Genomic DNA, 21360 nt, shown 5'->3' on the forward strand with positions numbered 1-21360 from the left:
TGCCAGCGACTGTCCAGTTGTAGCTGGTTGCTGAAAACCGGGCAACTGGAACGGCGACTGGAATGGCGACTGTCAGAGTGGAACACACACACACACCATTTCCTTCACCAGCCAGTTATGCAGGCGGGAGGAGCGCTGTCTGAGTGAAATTCACACGGTGCAATGCCAATGTGATACAGACACACACCACGTGGAACAGGAAGGTTGGCGCTGTAATTAAGACTGTGAAAGCACAGTGAAGGGTCACTTCCTTTAAAAGAGGGGGGGAATGGCAGTAGAAGGGGGAGAAGGGGTGGGGAGAAGGAGTGGAGACAACATTTAAGAAGCCAGAGATACACGGCTCGGCAGGTATTAACATTACTGGTCGGTTATCTTGAAAACTACAGCTCAAGTTTTTTTCCCAATGAGACAATGAAATTCATCGGCCAGCACCGCCGACAAATTACGAGAACCTACAACAACGTACGACCTCCTGGCGACCCGCTACCACTGCACCTACGGCACGAGAATTCTCGCTACTCTCCATGGCGGCTTCATTCCGATCGCCGCTAATTTTTCAACATTTTCCCCGGAAACCACCCGCGAACATGTGGCGACCACATAGTCTCTTGTAGTCGCATAAGTGGAACAGGCCCATAACCAACCTCCCTTCCATGGACTCCATTTACATTTCACGCTGCCTCGGCAAGGCCACCAGCAGAATCAGGGATGAGTCTCACCCCGGTCACTCCCTCTTCTCCTCTCTCTTGTCCATAAGGGATAGAGAAGTGTTAAAGCGCACACCTCCAGATTCAGGGACAGTTTCTTCCCTGTTGCTATCATGCAACAACTAGAGAGTGATCCTGAGCTACCATCTACCGCATTGCAGACCCTCGCACTTCCTTTAATCGGACTTTACTGGGCTTTATCTTGCACTAAACGTTATTCCCTTTATCATGTTCCTGTGAACTGTGGGTGGCTCGATTGTAATCATGTATTATCTTTCCGCTGACTGGATAGCATGCATAAAAAAAAACATTTCACTGGACCTCAGTACACGTGACAATAAACTAAACTAAATTAAACTATATCATGCTGATTAGACTTAGACATATATGTCCCACCTACCAATTCCAGGATCAGGCAGGTGCCTTGCAAGTGACAGTCACAATGCCAAAAGTAAAGTTAGACTTTGTTTGAAACTTGAATAGCCTGTAAGAAGTAAAAGTTGCAAGGACTGAAGAAGGGCCTCGACCCCGAACGTCACCTCCTCCTTTTTTCATGAGATGTTGCTTGACCCGCTGAGTTACTCCAGCATTTTGTGTCCATCTACAGTTGAAGGGAGGGTCAGGTGAATTGAACGCCTGTTACTGTATATTTGTGAACTGGTGAGCATTAAAACATCCAATTCAACTGGGCTACTAGCCCAGGGCCAATAATAACCAGCATACTTTCCAACAAAGCCTTTATTATTCAGTCAATATTCCTTGATTATGTTTCAATAAGATTAAGTTATACAGAGAAATAATCTGGTCCGAGTCTATCCAGCCATCCATCGCTTTGTTTACTGTTTGAAGAATTTGGAGTTGTCCAGAGCTGTCACATACTCGTCAATGGTGGGTTCGTCCGTGTAGAAGCTGTCGTCGTCATCATCCATGTTCATCGAGTCGTCCGCCATCTGCCGTTTGGTTGGCGACGCCTGGCCACCCAGCGGCGGGCGCATGGGTGGCAGCGGCGAGAGGCGCGGGAGCGGCACGGGTGGCGGGGCGCGCGGCATGGCGCGCGGCATGGGTGGCCCGGCTCGTGGCACTGTGTGTGGTGGGGGTGCACTTGGGCGCGGGGGTGGCGGGCCACGGGGCCGAGCAGGCGAGCGGCGTGGCGATGAAGGCCGGGCGGCTGCGGCGGCGGCGGCAGCGGCAGCGGGGTTGGGCGGTGGCGGCCGGGGTGGCGGAGGGCGGCCACGCCCCCGCGGCCCAGGCATCGGCCGCTGTCCCGCTGGTGGCTTCATGCCGGGCTTGAACGGCCGCCGCCCTCCTTTCCTAGTGTCGTACTGAGGTGGCAGTGGAGGGCGTGGAGGTGGCACCTTCCTTTTCCCCCCTCGTTGCTTAGATTTCCTGAAACAGAAGATGGGGGAACACAATCAGCTGTAATCTTAGCCCCTTAACGGGTGATCCACCTCTACCCATTGTACTCGAGTTTGGCTTGATTGTATGTTTATACAATGCATATGCAATAATAAGCTAACAAGCACATAAAAACTAATTGTCTAGATGCAAGTATCATTGGGGTTATCAAGTGGGCACCTCCTTTCACTAGTTCGTTGAGTTGGTTCATTGAGGCCATGACTCATTGTTGTCAAACTGGAAAGGGTGCAGAGCATGTTGAAATGAGCAAATTTATGAGCATGGTGCCAGGACTCGTGGGCCTGAGCTATAGGGAGAGGCTGAGCAGGCTAAGACTTTATTCCTTGAAGCACAGGAAGATGAAGGATGATCTTATAGAGATATACAAAATCATGAGAGGTATAGATCAGGTAAATGCTTTTGCCCAGAGTAGGGGAATCAAAAACTGAAGGACATAGATTTAAGATGAGGGAGGGAAAATTTAATAGGAACCTGCTGGGTATTTTTTTAACACAAAAGGTAGTGGGTGTATGGAATGAGCTGCCGGATAAGGTAGCTGAGGCAGGTGCTATTGCACTGTTTAAGAAACATTTAAACAGATACATGGATAGGAAAGATTTAGAGGGATATGGATAAACACATAGGCACGTGGAACAAGTGTAGATGGGGCATGTTGGTCAGCATGGACAAGTTGGGCCGAAGAGCCTGTTTCCATACTGTATGACTGTGTGACTCTATAAGAGTCAGGAAGTGATGTTGCAGCTTTACAAATCCTTGGTGAGGCTGCATTTGGAATATTGCATGCAGTTCTGGTTACATCCATTACATACATGATGTGGCGGCATTGCAGAGGGTGCAGAAGAGATTTACCAGAATGCAGCCTAGATTAGTGGGTATTAGCTATAGTTCTTGAACAGTGGAGGTTGAAGGAAGACAGGATAGAAGTAGATCAAATTATGATATGAATTATGCATACATAGTGTAGAATCTTTATCCCAGGGTAGAGACAGAGTCCTGAGAACATAGTTTCATGTTGTGAGGGGCAAAGTTGAAACATGATGTGCAGGGCTGGTTTTGTTTACAGGTGTGGTAAGTACCTGGAGCGGTGGTGAAGGCTGGTACAAAAGTGGCGCTTCTGAGTCTTTGGGATAGGCACATGGCCATGCAAGGTATGGATGGATATGGGTCACACGAAGGCACAGGGGATTAGTTGAACTTGGCATCATATCCGGCATATACACTGAAAGTCAAAGCGCTTGTTCCCGTGCTGCACTGTTCGATGTTCATGTTGAGAACAGTCGTGCTTAGACTGCACAGAGAGCTAACAGCGAGGCGAAAAGGGAAGATAAGCACGATCCAGAACCTATGATTTTGGTCTGTCTATACCTCAGCTCTGTGTCTTGTGGTTGAAGCGACAATGTAAATTAACAAAAGTGATATTGGTTAAAATAAAATCAGTACAACCCGTTCACCTTCACTTCCTTCAATGTCCCCAGGTTAACTGCAGGTGGCGTAAGGCTGTGTGCTGAGCCCCCTCCTCTGCACACCTGTACATGGTACTAACACTATCATCAAGTATGCAGATGATACGACGGTGATTGACCTATAGGGAGGAGGTCCAGCTCCTAGCAACATGGTGCGCTGACAACAACCTGGCCCTTAACTCCAAGAAGACCAAGGAGCTCATTGTAGACTTCAGAAGGTCTAGGGGATGGCACGCACACCCCCATCCACATCAACGGGACGGAGGTGGAACGTGTTTCCAGCTTCAGGTTTCTGCGGGTCAACATCTCCGATGCCCTCTCTTGGACCCACAATACCTCAACTCTGGTCAAGAAGGCTCACCTGCGTCTCTTCTTCCTGAGGAGACTAAAGGAGGTCCATCTGTCTCCTCAGATTCTGGTGAACTTCTGCCGCTGCACCATCGAGAGCATCCTTACCAACTGTATCACAGTATGGTATGGCAACTGCTCTGTCTCCGACCAGAAGGCCTTGCAGAGGGTGGTGAAAATTGCTCAACGCATCACCGGTTCCTCGCTCCCCTCCATTGAGTCTGTCCAAAGCAAGCGCTGTCTGCGAAGTGCGCACAGCATCATCAAGGACTGCTCTCGCCCCAACCATGGACTGTTTACCCTCCTCCCATGCGGGAGGCGCTGCAGGTCTCGCCGTTGTCGGACCAGCAGGTTCAGGACCAGCTTCTTCCCTGCGGCTGTTACATTGCTCAACACTGTACCTTGGTGATTGCCAATCACCCCCCCCCCCCCCCCTCCCCCCCACTCCTTCCCCCAGAAATATTGCACTACTACTACTGTGCATATATATATATTACAGCTCATTATTCTATGTTCGCTCTTCTAGGGAAATGCTAACTGCATTTTGTTGTCTCTGTACTGTACACTGCACAATGACAATAAAGATTGAATCTGAATCTGAATCTAAGAGGCCAACTATGAAATGCTTTTAGTCCTTCAGATTGGTTCCTTGGAGACTTGTCCTCACCCCATCTCCCCCTTCCGCTCACGTGCAGGACTACAGAGTGTGGATAGAGGAAGGTGGAACATCTCTGTTCAAGAAGAACAGCTAGCTCCTCATTTGCGACGTTCCACTGCTCCTGGGGAACCAGAAGCTGCTCACAGATGGCATCCGTTTGTCTACTGGGAGTTGCAATCTACGCTCAGTGTATTACGCTGCTCAGTGAGGATGTCGAGCATGTCTCTGGTAGCACATCGCTGGGGTGCATCAAGCTGCTACCATTTGGCAGACATCAGACCACGTGGGAGGCTGCTTGGATGCAGAGACACACTTAGAAAGGAGATGAGAAGGAACCTCTTTAGTCAGGGGGGGGGGAAAAACATTCATTGGAAGTCAATGGATGTTTTTAAGGTGAAGATGGACAGATTCTTGATTAGTAAGGGTGTCAGGGGTTATGGGGAGAAAGCAGGAGAATGGGAGATAGATCAGCCATGATTGAATGGGGGAGAAGATTTGATGGGCCAAATGGCCTAGTTCTGCTCCGAGAACTTACCAACTCTACATGGCAGCCATCATCTAAGCCTGTACGACACGAATGGTACGAAGCTCTTGCCGAAAAAGACAGGATCACATCCAGAGTGAAAGACATGGTCTCCTGGCTCTATCCCTCTGAGAATTAATTCCTCCACACTCCTTCACACTGCTTATATTTGGCCAGGAAATCCCCACAATGAATGAAGTGGAAACAGGAACTGGAGATGCCGGTTAATGCACAAAAGGACACAGCTGGAGTAACTGAGCAGGTCAGGCAGCATCTGGAATAGATTGGGTAAATGCAGTCTTCGGCCTAGAGTAGGGGGTGCGAGAACCAGAGTGTGTATGTGTGTGTGTGTGTGTGTCTGTCTGTCTGTCTGTCTGTGTGTGTGTGTGTGTGTGTGTGTGTGTGTGTGTGTGTGTGTGTGTGTGTGTGTGTGTGTGTGTGTGTGTGTGTGTGTGTGTGTGTGTGTGTGTGTGTGTGTGTGTGTGTGTGTGTGTGTGTGTGTGTGTGTGTGTGTGCATGTGTGTATGTGTGAGTGCGTGTGGTCTTTGCGTGTATGTGTGTGTGTGTGTGTGAGTCTGCGTGTGTGAGTGAGTGTGTGTGTGTGAGTCTGTGTGTGTGTGTGTGAGTCTGTGTGTGTGTGTGTGTGTGAGTCTGTGTGTGTGTCTGTCTGTGTGTGTGTAAATGTGTGTGTGTGTGTGTGTGTGTGTGTGAGTCTGTCTGTCTGTGTGTGTGAGTCTGTGTGTGTGAGGGTGTGTGAGTCTGTGTGTGTGTGTGTGTGTGTGTGTGTGTGTGTGTGTGTGTGTGTGTGTGTGTGTGTGTGTGTGTGTGTGTGTGTGTGTGTGTGTGTGTGTGTGTGTGTGTGTGTGTGTGTGTGTGTGTGTGTGTGTGTGAGTCTGTGTGTGTGTGCATGTGTGTGTGTGTGTGTGAGTGTGTGTGTGTGTGTGTGTGTGTGTGTGTGTGTGTGTGTGAGTGTGTGTGTGTGTGTGTGTGTGTGTGTGTGTGTGTGTGTGTGTGAGTCTGTGTGTGTGTGTGTGTGTGTGTGTGTGAGTGAGTGTGTGTGTATGAGTGTGTGTGTGTGTCTGTGTGTGTGTGTGTCTGTGTGTGTGTGTCTGTGTGTGTGTGAGTCTGTGTGTGTGTGTGTGTGAGTGTGTGTGAGTGTGTGTAAGTCTGTGTGTGTGTGTGTGAATGTGTGTGAGTTTGTGTGTGTGTGTGTGTGTGTGTGTGTGTCTGTGTGTGTGAGTTTGTCTGTGTGTGAGTAACTGTGTGAGGTGGAGGGTGTGTGTGTGATCAACAATTAACAAATAGTACAAGTAATATAGTCCAGCCCACCCCGACAGCCCCCGCCTCAAATAAATATTTTGCACAAATTCTTCAGTGAGTCCAGAGGATTGAGAATTACAACAAAACAGTGGAATTCTTTAAGTTGCCACAACCAAGAAATGGAAGGATGCACCTTGATGATGACAATCCAGAATCGCTGCAGGAATTGCAATACATTAAAACTGAACAACAGCAGTTAGTTGAGGAGAATGGGCCTCTGCTGAATGCTGAGCAGAGAGCAGTGTATGACCAGGTGTGCAACTCCTTGAAAAGAAATCTCCCTTCAATGTTTTTCCTTGATGCACGAGGAGGGGCAGGAAAAACATTTATCACCAATTTGATCCTCTCCACAAGTTAGAGGTCAAGGTGATGTGGCCATTGTTGTAGCATCCTCTGGGATAGCAGCTGCATTAATGCCTGGTGGAAGAACTGCACATTTTCGATTCAAGATACTCAATCAAGTGGCCGAGGATGCATTCTGCAACATCGAGAAGAACTTTAGGACGGCACATTTCATGAGACAGGTGAAAGTCAGTGTTTGGGATGAATGTCCAAAGATTAGGCGAGAAAGCTTTGATGCGGTGGACAGAACGCTTCAAGATGTCCGCAGCAACACTAAGCCTTTTGGCGGCATTCTTATCGTTTGTTGTGGCGATTTTCAACAACTTCCTGTGGTAAAAAGGGGAAATGATGCTGATGTTGAAAATGCCTGCATCAAGAAATCCTACTTGTGGAGACTTTTCACCAAGTTTCAATTGTGCACAAATATGCGATTGACAGAGGGAGAAGGCGACTATTCTCAATTCTTGTTGAAAGTTGGAGAAGACGGAATTTTAAAGAATGAAGACTATGAAATTGAAATCCCACAAGACAAGCTTCGGATCAGCAGAAACGCTGGAGGATTGTATCGATTTCATCTACTCCACATTTGACAATCCTGCAGAATTATTCTCCAACAATTGTATCTTGGTTCCTCACAATGATACCATGAGAAGGATCAATTCTACATGCATCAAACGCTTCCTGGGGATCGTTAAGGAGTACTTTTCTTTCAATGCTGTCACTGACGGAACTCATAATACTCACTTCCCAACAGAATTCCTCGATTCACTCGAGCTCTCTTGACTACCACCACACAAATTGGAGTTGAAGAAAGGATCTCCAATCATATTAATGAGAAACTTAGAACCGCCAAAGCTATGCAATGGAACGAGGATGATTGTGGAAGAGCTACACAATAATCTAATCGTTGCAAGAATCAGCATGGTAGCCTTCAAAGATGACATTGTTCTCATTCCTAGGATACCACTCAACTGTGGTGGTGGGCCTGATCTCAGACAATGATGAGAGGGCCTACCGGGAGGAGGTGGCTGATCTAGCACTCTGGTGCCAGGAGAACAGCCTCCTCTTGAACATCAAAAAAACGAAGGAGCTGATCATGGACTTTAGGAGGGCACATCATCCGAGGACGTACACTCCATTGAGTATAAATGGCGATCCTGTGGATAGGGTGAACTGTTTTAAATATCTGGGAGTCCACATCTCTGAGGATATGACATGGTCATCACACGCCTCAGCACTGGTGAGTAAGGCAAGGCAGCGCCTTTACCACCTCAGGCAATTGAGGAAATTCAGAGTGTCTCCGAGGATCCCCCAGTGCTTCTACGCAGCGGCGGTGGAAAGCATCTTGTCCGGGAACATTACCATCTGGTTCGGGAATTGCTCTGCCAAGAACAAGAAGGCTCTGCAGAGAGTAGTGCGTTCGGCCCGAACGCGATGGGCACACTTCACTCACCCCCCTGCAGGAACTATACAACAGGAGGTGCAACTCCAGAGCAAACAAAATCATGAGAGACCTCTTCCACCCCTGCAACGGACTGTTCCAGCCGCTACGGTCAGGCAAACGCCTCCGTTGCCATGCAGTGAGAACGGAGAGGTTGAGAAGGAGTTTCTTCCCAGAGGCAATTCGGACTGTAAACGCCTTTCTCACCAGGGACTAACTGTACAGAATGACATTGCCACTTTCATTTCACTGCACATCTCGTATGTGTATGTGACAAATAAACTTGACTTGACTTGACTTGACTTGAATTTAACAGAAGATGAAAACATTCCCCTTCAGCGGACCCAATTCCCCATTCAATCAAGTTTTGCTACGACGATCCATAAAGCACCAGGCCAAACCATGCAGAAGGTGGTGATCTACCTCGACAAACCAGTATTTCAGCATGGACAACTATATGTGGCTCTTAGCCGAGGAAAGGTGGAGGGAAATGTCAAAGTTTTCCTGAAGGATGGAACATCGACCAAGAATGTTGTCATTAAAAGCGTGCTTTGTTGAATGATGACTTCTGAGATAAATTCTCAGACTTTCTTTGTTAAAATTTGACTGCTCAATCTCTCTATATTAAAAGTGTCTCTTTTTTTTATTAATAGCAAAGAGACATAAAGACGCAGTGAGCAGCAACAAGAGCACAACAAGAAAGAAATTAATAATTCTCATCTTTAACATTTAAATTGTTGTTATATTTTAAGAGGGAATCGTTAAAAGTTAGTGAAGGGTAGTGGCTTGTTTTGATTTTTATGTAATTGATATTACCATTTCAATTAGTTTACATAAATTGAAGGATATTGCATTTATTTCTTAAGAATTTATATTATTTCACTTGTTTCAGAACGTCTCTGATCACCGGGGACATGATGATCACTGAACCAAAATGTCCCTTTTGGACACAAAAACAATGAAAGAGGTCGGCGCAAGTGATCCATTGAGGGAGTCTTAAGGTTCAACAGCCTCTAACCTCCTCATCACTTACACATTGCTCCACCTGATAGAAACATAGAAACATAGAAACTAGGTGCAGGAGTAGGCCATTTGGCCCTTCGAGCCTGCACAGCCATTCAATATGATCATGGCTGATCATCCAACTCAGTATCCTGTACCTGCCTTCTCTCCATACCCCCTGATCCCTTTAGCCACAAGGGCCACATCTAACTCCCTCTTAAATATAGCCAATGATCTGGCCTCAACTACCTTCTGTGGCAGAGAGTTCCAGAGATTCACCACTCTATCTGATTACATGGGCCAGAAGGTAAGTCTAGAATGGATGCGGCATAGTATGATCTAGCCTATTAAATATTTTTCCTGCTCCAAGTCTTACATGGCATCCTCCAGTGCTGAACTTCAACATCAACAGAATATCTCCATCTTTTTGACATTACTTTTTACATAACAAACTGATGGTTTTGGTGAACTCACAATCTCAATGGCTAGTTTTTTGAGAGTGCAATGGTTATTTGACAGCAAATATTGTTAAATTAATTTAAAACGCCTAGAGGCAAGTGTTGGTAAGTACAGGCTGTGTTGTGTTGGTAAGTACAGGCTGTGTTGTGACTTGCTCTAATATGTAGGTTATTTTCCTACATAAACCAAATAATGAAAGGCCCACATAGAGTGGATGCAGAAAGGAAGTTTTCAGTAATGAGAGAGCCTAGAACCAGAGGACACAGCCTCAGAATAAAATAATGTACCTTTAGAATGAAGATGTGGAAAAATTTATTTAGCCAGAGAGTGGTGAATCTGTGGAATTCATTGCCACAGATGGCTGTAGAGGCCAAGACATTGGATATTTTTAAAGCGGAGATTGATAGGTTCTTGGTTATTAAGGGTGTCAAAGGTTATGTGGAGAAGGTAGGAAAAAGGGGTAGAGAGGGTAGGCAGCGCGACTCTCGTCAGCAGCGGCCTCTGCAGCCCGTCCGCGTTTTTATTATTTTTTGTCTATGTTTCTATGTAGTTTTTGTTATTTTTTGTTGGGGTGTGTGTGTGGGGGGGTAGGGGTGGGTTGGGAGGGAGGGGGTAACTTTTAAAGCTCTCCCTGCACGGGAGACCCGACCTTTTCTTGTCGGGTCTCCGTTGTCGTTGGGGCTGCAACGAGGAGCGGCCTCCAACAGGAGAAGACCGGGGACTCTGGTGCCGACGACTCACCTCACCATCGCGGAGCTGGCCGAGTCCGGAGCGGGTGGAGCGGTGGTGGAGCGCTGCTGCTGCTGCGGCCTGACCTCCGGAGATTCGGAGGCTGCAACTGCGGGTCTGGCGGACGGAGGCACCGGGAGCCCGCGGGTCCCTGGAGGGAGACTGCTTTTCAGGGCTCTCGCAACGGCGACTTCTCCCGCCCGAGTTGCGGGGTTGAAGAGCTCCTGGAGCGGGGCCTGACATCACCACCCCGCGCGGCTTGGAATGGCCGCGGGACTCTGCGAGCGCACGCCGGGGTCTCTAACACCAAGACCCGGTGTGCGACCTCGCATCACCCGGCGTGGCTTTAATGGCCGCGGGGCAATCGCCATCGCCAGCCGGGGGCTTTGACTTTGACTCTGACATCGGGGGGGGGAGAGTGCAGTGGAGAGATAAGTTTTTTTGGCCTTCCATCACAGCGATGTGATGGATGTTTGTGTAAATTATGTTGTGTCTTGGGTCTATTTGTTTGTAATGTATGGCTGCAGAAACGGCATTTCGTTTGGACCTCAAGGGGTCCAAATGACAATTAAATTGAATCTTGAATCTTGATTCTTGAAATATAGATCAGCCATCAACGAACAGTGGAGTAGAATCGATGGGGTAAATGACTTAATTGTGCTCCTATGTTTTACGTCTTGTGGACAAATGAGTAGATTTATTTTCAGGCTATCCAGTTGCTTTGCTGCGTTGGGTGGCCTGCACCTTTCATTGTGATTTTTATTTTCAAGTTTCATAAAGTTTGAGTCCATGTAACATATCATTTGTGATGGTTGAGAGGTCATCTCAGGTATGATTGCCCACAGCTATATGTTGGATACAATATTTGTGTATTGTTTGACAAGGAATTTATCTGGAAATTCTCTAGTTTATGTTTGGTGGAAAACCAATAGAAGACTTTGAAAATATAGTGCAAATACCCATAAAAAATCCAAGTGCCCATCACATGCTGAAAGATTGCAGTGTATAGATATGGAAATTCTACAGAGATTGAATGGGAAGGATACACATCTCAAAGTGGAATGGTAAATAACTATATAAGTTCACGATAATTAGTAGAGGATTAGGGTGAAATAAAGGAAGGTTTTTTGCCTGGAACCACGGTGACTGAAATGTGGTGAGGCAGAAACTCTCAAGTATTTAGATGCATACATGAATTGTCATACCCTAGAGGGATATGACATGGGCATCACACGCATCAGCACTCGTGAGTAAGGCAAGGCAGCGCCTTTATCACCTCAGGCAATTGAGGAAATTCAGAGTGTCTCCAAGGATCCTCCAGTGCTTCTACGCAGCGGCGGTGGAAAGCATCTTGTCCGGAAATATTACCATCTGGTTTGGGAATTACTCTGCCAAGGACAAGAAGGCTCTGCAGAGAGTAGTGCGTTCGGCCGAACGCACTATGGGAACTTCACTCGCCCCCCTCCAGGAACTATACAACAGGAGGTGCAACTCCAGAGCAAATAAAATCATGGGAGACCCCTTCCACCCCTGCAACGGACTGTTCCAGCTGCTACGGTCAGGCAAACGCCTCCGTTGCCATGCGGTGAGAACGGAGAGGTTGAGAAGGAGTTTCTTCCCAGAGGCCATTCGGACTGTAAACGCCTATCTCACCAGGGACTAACTCTACTGAACGTTTTTCCTTTCATTATTTATTATGTAAAAGAATATGTGTGTTATGATTGTGTTTATAATTTGTTTGGTTGTTTGTCTTTTGCACAAAAGTCCACGAGCATTGCCACTTTCATTTCACTGCACATCTCGAATGAGTATGTGACAAATAAAACTTGACTTGACTTGACTTGATATAGAGTTGAGATGAAAGGACAAGGGATGGTGGAGTAGGATTGGAGCAGCAAGAGAAAGCACCCTTCTTATACATGGGCTTGAACCAACCGAGCTACTATAATAACAAATCTACCATCCATGGAGATCAAACATTACAAAAATAGATTCCTTCCAAATCATTCAATTGAGCATTTTGCAAGCTTGCAAGTATCTCCAAAATTACCAAATTTGTTAAACAAAGTTGCCGCCCTTGGGCCAGATATTTCCAGAAATGTGAAATTAAATAAATTGAATCAGCTGATGCAGTGAATTTAGCAATTCATTATTTTAAGAAATAATGTAATTTATCACGCAATTGCTACAGTTTTGGTATTAAAACTGAAGAGTTGGGCAGTATCTCCATTGATAGAAGAAAGTATAGGAAAATGGGAAATGCCAAAACTGAGACGTTAAAAAGTGCTTGGGATAATGATGGAAAGTTTCTAATGCAAGTAAGGAGACAGAAATTATAATTGCAAAATGTTGGTGCAAACAGAGTCAGGACAAGGGCAAGTACTATAGGGGATAGGAGAAGGGCAAAGGACCAATTTCTGAGAGTTCGATGGACCTGATGGGTTGATCGGCCTCCTTCTGTGCCAGGCAAATGAGGAGTGTACCATCATATTCCTGACTTGCGTCCTGTAGATAGTGATGCAGTTTTTGCATGTCAGGAGATGCGAGACATCTGAGACTATATGCTGTATGCCTCTACTTAAAATCATTCTGAAACACAAAAATATCTTGGGACTGGAAAACTGGAAACAGAAGAGATCTTTCTTTGGAATCAATAGATTATGTAAACACGCAAATTAAAAATAATAATATATGCTGACCAGGTTTATATGAATTAGGTTAGATTTATGGATCTCCCTGAAGAATGAGAAGAGATGGGAGTTAGCTATAAAAACAGCCCGCAGCATGGTTCAAAATACCAATTTCCATGGGAATAATTGCAATTACTTTTGGATGTGTTTGGGCCTTAAATATATTCTGAAGTAAATAGTTATAGGTTCTGCACAAGTGGTGACTCAAGACATCAGGTGTATCTAAAAGGAAGTAAATTGATTAAATCGGATTTATTTTGGGGCTGTTAAAATGGACTGAACATATTTACAATCCAGGTAAGCTTTTGTTGAAGGGTATGGATTTTGATCGTTTAGGAACTGTGGTAAAATAAATTTATAAAGTTATTGAGAAAAAGATGCGTGGGTCAGGAGGGGATGCAAATTGGTCAGGATTCCACTTGGTAGCTCTATGCCAAGTATTCCACTTCCTGGGGTTTCCTGCCCAAATATGGGATTTGCAGTTGATGAGATTGCGTGGATCTTATAGAAACTTACAAAATTCTTAAGGGGTTGGACAGGCTAGATGCAGGAAGCTTGTTCCCGATGTTAGGGAAGTCCAGGACAAGGGGTCACAGGTTAAGGATAAGGGGGAAATCCTTTAAAACCGAGATGAGAAGAACTTTTTTCACACAGAGAGTGGTGAATCTCTGGAACTCTCTGCCACAGAGGGTAGTTGAGGCCAGTTCATTGGCTATATTTAAGAGGGAGTTAGATGTGGCCCTTCTGGCTAAGGGGATCAGGGGGTATGGAGAGAAGGCAGGTACGGGATACTGAGTTGGATGATCAGCCATGATCGTATTGAATGGCGGTGCAGGCTCGAAGGGCCGAATGGCCTACTCCTGCACCTAATTTCTATGTTTCTATGTTTCTATGTTTCTAGACCAATGATTCTTTCGTCATATTTCCCTTAGCAACACTACAGAGTTTGTACGTTCTCCTTGAGACCAGGTGGGTTTTCTCTGGGTGCTCCGGTTTTTTCCCATGTTCCAAAGACGTGCAGGTTTGTAGGTTAATTGTCTCTGGTGTGAAGGATAGAACTAGTTTATGGTGATCGCTGTTTGACACAGATTTGGTGGGCCAAAGGGCCTGTTTCCACACTGGATCTCTTAACTAAACACTGCTTGCAAGGGAAACTGGAGTGTTCTAAACAACCTTTGTTGCTTTAGACTCAGGTGAGAGGAATAGGGAAAGGAATGTAAGGCAGCCTTGAATAATGAAATTCTTACCATTGTAAGGAAGAAAATCCACATCAAAAATGGAATAAAAAACTGCTTTACAAAAAAGATGGATTAAAAATACCATGACTTCAATTATTGAAGGGTATGGATTTTGGTGAATACCATGACTTCAAATTTGCTTTGCCCTTGCTCCAGGAGCATAAAATGACATAACTTCAATGATACTATGCTCATAAAATATAGAGCATTCCAGAACATTGGAATTCATAACTAAAAATTGGACGGCAAAGTGGCACAGCTAATAGAGCTGTTGCTTCACACAGCCAACAATCCAATATTAATCACAAACTCCAATGCTGTCTATTGGAATTGGGACGTCTTCCCTGTGACTATGTAGGTTTCTTCTGGTTGTTCCGGTTTCTTCCCACACCCCAAAGCTGTGCTGATTGGTAAGTTAATTGGCCTTTGTAAAGTTGCTCCTAGTGTGCGGGTGAGTGGTAGAATTTGGTGGTGGTGGAGCTGGGGGTATGGGAGGGGACGGGGGGGGTAAATTGACTAGAATGTGTAGTGCAATGTGACAGGTACATGGAGTGATATGGACCAAACGCAGGCAGGTGAGACCAGTGTAGATGGGACATGTTGATCAGTGTTGGGCCGAAGGACCTGTTTCCACACTCTTAACTCTGTGATAGGTTGCATGGAAATTTAATGGAGGAAAATGGGCCAAATGGCTCCCATCAATGTCCACAGGAAATATGGAAATAACAGAATGAGGGAGCCTGATTTTAAACATCTGCCCCGTTTTAATTTTTGAAAACATGCATAAAAATCTATTGCTGTTATTTATGCGCATCTACAGTCCCAATGTTGTCAATTTGATTGCTTGAATATAAATAGCAGATGGTGATACAGGGCAAGGGCATAAGGCTTGGGGCATAGTAATTGAAGGACAGTGATGGATCAGGCATGTTTCGATTATGCAAAAACTTGTTCAAGCATTTGCTAGTCAATTAGGAAGATGCAAACAATGCCATGCCAAGCCTTCCTCCGTCTGCATTGCTCCCACTTGACATTCTCATGGCTTGCTCTACAAATGTAAGGCTGCTGCCTCGCAAGTCAAAGGTGTCGACTTGGTTGTTTGAGTAAAATTTATACAATTGAGTATCATCAATCAAATTTTAACACATGCCATATTAAACCACTATACATTCCAGAGAGAATTTGCAAATTAACTGTCAAACCTGGTACGTTAACATCAAGGAAATTATTATATTGCTTGTTAAATTATGTTGTTCACTTACCTTTTGAAGCAGAAGAAGATAATTCCACAGATTATGCTGATAACAACCATAACCGCACCCCCAGCGACAGCCATCAAAACTATCTGCGACTTGACTCCCAAAGCAGGCTTTCCACTTCTCGATAAAATCTCTGAAGAAAGTAAAATCTAGGTAGTAGGAGTCTGACCCAAAAATAGTAAATGGAAAGCAAGAAAATACATAATGGCTCCACTATAGTTAACAGCCCTAACTTTATATATCTTAATGTCAATACTTAAAAATCTAACAATATATCTTGTACTCATATATATAAAGTTGAAGAGTAATAAAATCACAAAGCACATATTTCTGGATGTGAAGTTGGATATTGAGCCACAAGAGTGAATTATAGATGAATTCATATATGAATTTTAGAATAAACAAAGGTTAACTTGAAAAATATGGGCATTAAGGTATTGTTGGAGAAAGAGTTACAGGCAGAGATAGATTGGGACAGGAACTGTAAAGCGGGCAAAAGTAACTGAGATGTAATGCTGATGTCAGGTCGGGTCAGGTATTCAGCTCAGGTTCCCCCCCGCCACGGGTACCATGTAATCCCGTGCTACCTGCACCATGGTCAGATGGTCGGCCACTAAGCCGTCTCCCCCACCTGGTTTGCCAGGTGAGGAGGGGGCAGTCGACCCCCAGCAGGACCAGAAACAAGACCTGTCAAAGGGCGGATGAGCTTCTAGCGAGCCAATGGTTATCCACACTTCAGTAGAAGTTGCGATCACTGTCGTACATAACATTGTAAGGAATGATGATAAAGCACACACACCCAAAATCCTATACTTCCAGCGTCAGAAGTCCGCAGGAACTGGAGGACAGAGATGAGTGGTGCGTCCGTCACCATTCCTGTTGGAAACCAACACCACTGTGTCGCTAATGTTTTCAACGATGGTGAATGAATGAAATGCTGAGGCTCTATAAGGCGCTGGTCAGGACACATTTGGAGTACTTTATGCAAATCTGAGGAAGGATTTGCTGGCCTCTGGAGAGGGTCCAGAGGAGGTTTACAAAAATGATTCCAGGAATGAGTGGGTTAGCATATGATGAGCACTTCACAGCACTGGGCCTCTACTCGCTGGAGTTTAGATGGTTAAGGGGGACCTCATTGAAATTTACAGAATAATGAAAGGCATTGATTGAGTGGATGTGGTGGGAGAGTCTGGGACCAGAGGTCATAGCCTCAGAATTAAAGGGTGCCCTTTTAGAAAGGAGGCGAGGAGGATCTTAATTAGTCATGGGTAGTTAATCTGTGGAACATTACTACAGAGGGCTGTGGAGGCCAAGTCAATGGATATTTTTAAGGCAGAGATAGACAAATTCTTGATTAGAATGGGTGTCGTGTTATGGGGAGAAGGCAGGAAATTGGGATTAGGAGGCAGAGATCTGCCAATGGCGGAGCAGACTCGATGGGCCGAATTACCTAATTCTACTCCTAGAACCTGTGAACTGACTGTCATTCACCAGAGATGGATTAACAGGAGGGGGAAATACAGGGAACAGTGGAGCCATGGGGACCAAGTATTCAGAAAGCATTGCAGGTCCAAAGAAAATTGCCAAGTTAAGTGCTGAAATGGTGCAGTGGGGAGCTAGGACATTAGTTTAAAAACATGGTGGGCAGGGAGCTAATGGGGATCAGCAAGCAATGTATAATGTAAGTGCGACTTCATGGAAGGCAAGATTTGTGTTCACAGAGTTTGGACCAGTTGGAGTTTATTGATGTTGGTGATGAGATTATCAGCGAAATAGGGTATTAGAATAAGTGATGAAAGGAAAGTGGATCGATTGTAATCATGTTTTGTCTTTCTGCTGACTGGTTAGCACGCAACAAAAGCTTTTCACTGTACCTCGTGACAATAAACTAAACTGAAACTGAACTGGGTTAGTAATATACAACTGCGCTGGGACAGTTTCACAGTGTGTTAGATTAGAAAATGGCCAAAGAATCTAGAATGAAGCCAGAGCAGAAGATGCTGAATAGATCTCCTTTGTTCTGGGTAGATCCTCATAAAAGAACATAAGAATAACATTTGTGGCTGAGTGGGAGTTTTTTTATTCCGTAACTGACAGAATAATGGAATCCATGATAGCACACATCTCAAACCATAAATCGGGAAGGACATCAGCAAAAGGCAGTATATTGAATAAATAGAAAAGGTGACAAAGGACAAATCATTGAAGATATTGGAAGAGAAAAGACATTGCCCAAGAAATTCAGCTTCTGATCAGAGAATGAAGGACAGAATCTTGTAAGATCAATCCGCCAGCAATGTGAAATGTTGACAGTGGATGGATGATCAATTATACCAAATCTAGTGGAAAGGTTGAGTCGGAGAAGGAGAAGGAATTGAACTACTCAATGAGATGATTCAACTTAAAATGGCTTAGGATGTTTCTCCCTTACAATTTCAATTTGAATGAACAGATTTGAATTGGGCAACTGGGAATAGATTGGGGAGAATCACAGAGTTTCTTGCCCGGAATAGGGGAATCGAGAACCAGAAGACATTGTTTTAAGGTGAGGGGGGAAAGATTTAACAGGAACCCAAGGGGAACATTTTCATGCAAACGGAGGCGGGTGTATGGCACGAGGTGCTGGAGGAGGTAGTCGAGGTTGGTATTATCGCAACGTTCCAGAAACATTTAGACAGGTACAGATAGGATAGGTTTAGAGGGATATGAGCCAAACACAGGCAGGTAGGACTAGTGTAGATGGGACATATTGATCAGTATGGACAAGTTAGACCAAAGGCCCTGTTTCCACGCTGAATGGCTCTATGACTCACTTTGAAGAAAGAAGGTTTCCTGAATAGATCCTGTTAATTTTGTTCTCAACTAATGAGAATATAATGAAGAAAGTGAGTGGTCGGGAGCCTGAGTAGGGTATCAGGTAGACACAAAGTGCTGGAGTAACTCAGCCGGTCAAGGTAGTGTCCCTGGAAAAACATGATAGGTGACGTTTCAGGTCGAGACCCTACTTAGGTAAAGTTAAAAGGTGGAGTTAAAAGATTCACGTCACACCATTTCCATTCCAGCATTCCACTTCCAAATAACCCTGGTTCATTCTGACCTGAGACCTTTTAGTAGTGCTTTAAAAACATTGTACATGCAAGATGAATGTTGTACTTAATATCCGTAGCTGGTCTTTTTCACAATCTCCAACATTCATCACTGTAATGGAAACAATTTAGACAGTCCTCGAACAGCATTGATCCAGATTAAAACAGTGACAGACCTTGATCAATTCTTCTTTCAGTTGCCAAATTAGACAATGATATCAGGGATGGACTACCATCTTCATCAATATGTATAGATTCATTTAAGATTTAGATGTGTAATTGCCCATTAACTACTGTGTAAATGTCACAGCTCAAACAGCTTCAAACCAATGATGGATGATCAAAAGTATGGAATGAAAGTAATCAGTTATTCCTATAGAGTATTTTTTATTTAATCACTCATTAAGGTTTGCTCTTTGTAATGTTCAACTTTTTTCCTCATTCATCTATTTCATCTCTTTGAGAGGTATTAAGTTCTGTTCAGTTTCAGTCCACAGCTGAGCTTAAGTTAGTCATCTAACCTAAACAAAACATTATGTGGATCTACGAGGGACAACAGGCGGAGAGAATGCAGGAATTAATGTAGATGTAATGTTGTGATCCACAGGATTGACGGTGGATGAGGGATGTGTATTTGCTGCACCAGTTCCTGAGGCTGCCTTGGAGTGGGCACAGAACATCAGGCATTGCTGATGAGGACTGGCTGAAGACTTGGGAGCCCATTGGATCAGGATGCCAAACAGCTCTGACGCCAGGCATGATTAGAGTACAAGTCAATGTTGATAACTGGCATATGGATGTCAATGATAATTCCCAGGCCCAGGAACAAAACAATTAACTGGATTGAAGAAATGCAGCCAGTAGGTTTGGTCCTGCACGTGACTATGAGATATAAAAACATAGATTATTCAATACATCTGAAAATTACCTTACCTCCGTAAAATAACCTGTATCTAATCTTTCAATTGATGCACTTCTGACAAATGTTACCAGACATTCATGACTATACCACATAGAAACATTCTGGATTCACCATCTGTCAATGGCATCAATGTGCACTGGCAAATGCTTCCTAATTATGATAGGGCGCAAGTCAATGACGGATGATCAAAAGTATGGAATTGTTTTAGATTTTCATGTTTAATGGTTATAATGCAGAGGGAGTGGCATCAGCATAGATGTTTAAATGTAAACATTTTATACCACAAAGCATAATCTCTTTCCAAAGAATTCTTAAAAATAAAATATTTTTTTAATAATGCAACCAGCAACTGGGACAACTCCATGCACAGTAAATTGCCTGCCACAGTTTATTACTTGGCAGTGAATGTCTGTTGGATCTCTCTCTCTTAGTTAATGGGCAGTCCACAGCAGCATCTACAAAATTGAAAGAATTAATAATAAGGCAGTGATCCATCTAACTCGTTTGCTGGAGTAAATAAATTATTTTGTGTTTATAGAGGCTTTTTTAAGGAGGCTTATGCACTGACACACTGGAATCTCATTAATGTGCCAGATTGAAAATAGTTTTGCACAATGGGGGTAACTTTGATTTAAAAATTAAACAATAAGATGAAGCTTTATATTGGCTTTAAAGGCTTCATGATAAATAGGGGGAGTATTTATGCTGTGGACAAATGACTTGTTGTGACACAGAAATCAATGGAATTTATTACATATCAAAGTTACATTCATCTTTCATTACTAACTCGGTATAAATAACTTCAAAGCGTTAACGCTGTGAGTCAGATTGTACCAGTGAGCACATAAAGAGAAAATGTGGGATTGCAGTGCAGCGCTAGTGCACCGTAATGTCTAATGGAAAGCCTCTTAGCACAAAGAAGACCTGGAAGAATTGAGGCAGTGGTATTAGCAAAATATTCAATGCAGCTCTAAGAAGGAGGGAATGCAATACTCTAAGGGGAAATTGTATTTTCTGTGCTTGCCGACCAATGTTCTTTTTTGAAAACTAATCATGTTTGCAATGGAGAGGAGGGAGCAAGGAACCAGATAAAAGGGCAGATTGTTTATCCTGCCAAATTTTACAGAGAGGCAGAGCAAAGAGTGATTGGTATGTGCGGGAAGGAACCGCTGATGCTAGTTTACACCGAAGATCGACACAACATGCTGGAGTAACGTTTTGGGCCGAGACCCTTCATCAGAATGAGAGTCATGGAGGGGGACACTAGAGGTATGGGAAGGTACAGGACAAAACAGAGCCTACATCAAAGACCCAGGAAAGGTGGAGCCCACAATGGTCTGCCACGTTGGTTGGCTAGTTGGCTGGGGTTGAGGTGATAACGAAGGAAGATTTGTATCTTTGATCTGGACGTCGGCCTTGCTCAGAGAAAATCAGAGAGACGCAAGGACCAATTACGCAAGGTGGCCGATTAGGAAAAGGGGAGATGCAACGAGACCTGGATGTAATGGTACACCAGTCATTGAAAGTAGGCATGCAGGTGCAGCAGGCAGTGAAGAAAGCGAATGGTATGTCAGCATTCATAGCAAAAGGATTTGAGTATAGGAGCAGGGAGGTTCTACTGCAGTTGTACAGTGTCTTGGTGAGACCACACCTGGAGTATTGCGTACAGTTTTGGTCTCCTAATCTGAGGAAATACATTCTTGCCATAGAGGGAATACAGAGATGGTTCACCAGACTGATTCCTGGGATGTCAGGCC

At 44.6% G+C, this 21360-nt stretch overlaps 1 protein-coding gene across 1 annotated transcript in view; it reads right to left on the bottom strand.

The window, feature by feature from the left end:
• Nucleotides 1–346: 346 nt before the first annotated feature.
• Nucleotides 347–21360, bottom strand: part of LOC129697454 (uncharacterized) — a 191663-nt gene continuing 170649 nt past the window's right edge. The window contains exons 6-7 of the mRNA XM_055636042.1: nucleotides 15599–15728; nucleotides 347–2093 (exon numbers count right to left, since the gene is read on the bottom strand). Coding sequence (XP_055492017.1) covers nucleotides 1544–2093; nucleotides 15599–15728 — 680 coding nt within the window. The 3' untranslated portion in view covers nucleotides 347–1543. The remainder of the gene's footprint in view (nucleotides 2094–15598; nucleotides 15729–21360) is intronic.

Source organism: Leucoraja erinacea, chromosome 5 (genome assembly GCF_028641065.1).
Source record: "Leucoraja erinacea ecotype New England chromosome 5, Leri_hhj_1, whole genome shotgun sequence".
Classification (NCBI taxonomy): Eukaryota; Metazoa; Chordata; class Chondrichthyes; order Rajiformes; family Rajidae; genus Leucoraja; species Leucoraja erinaceus.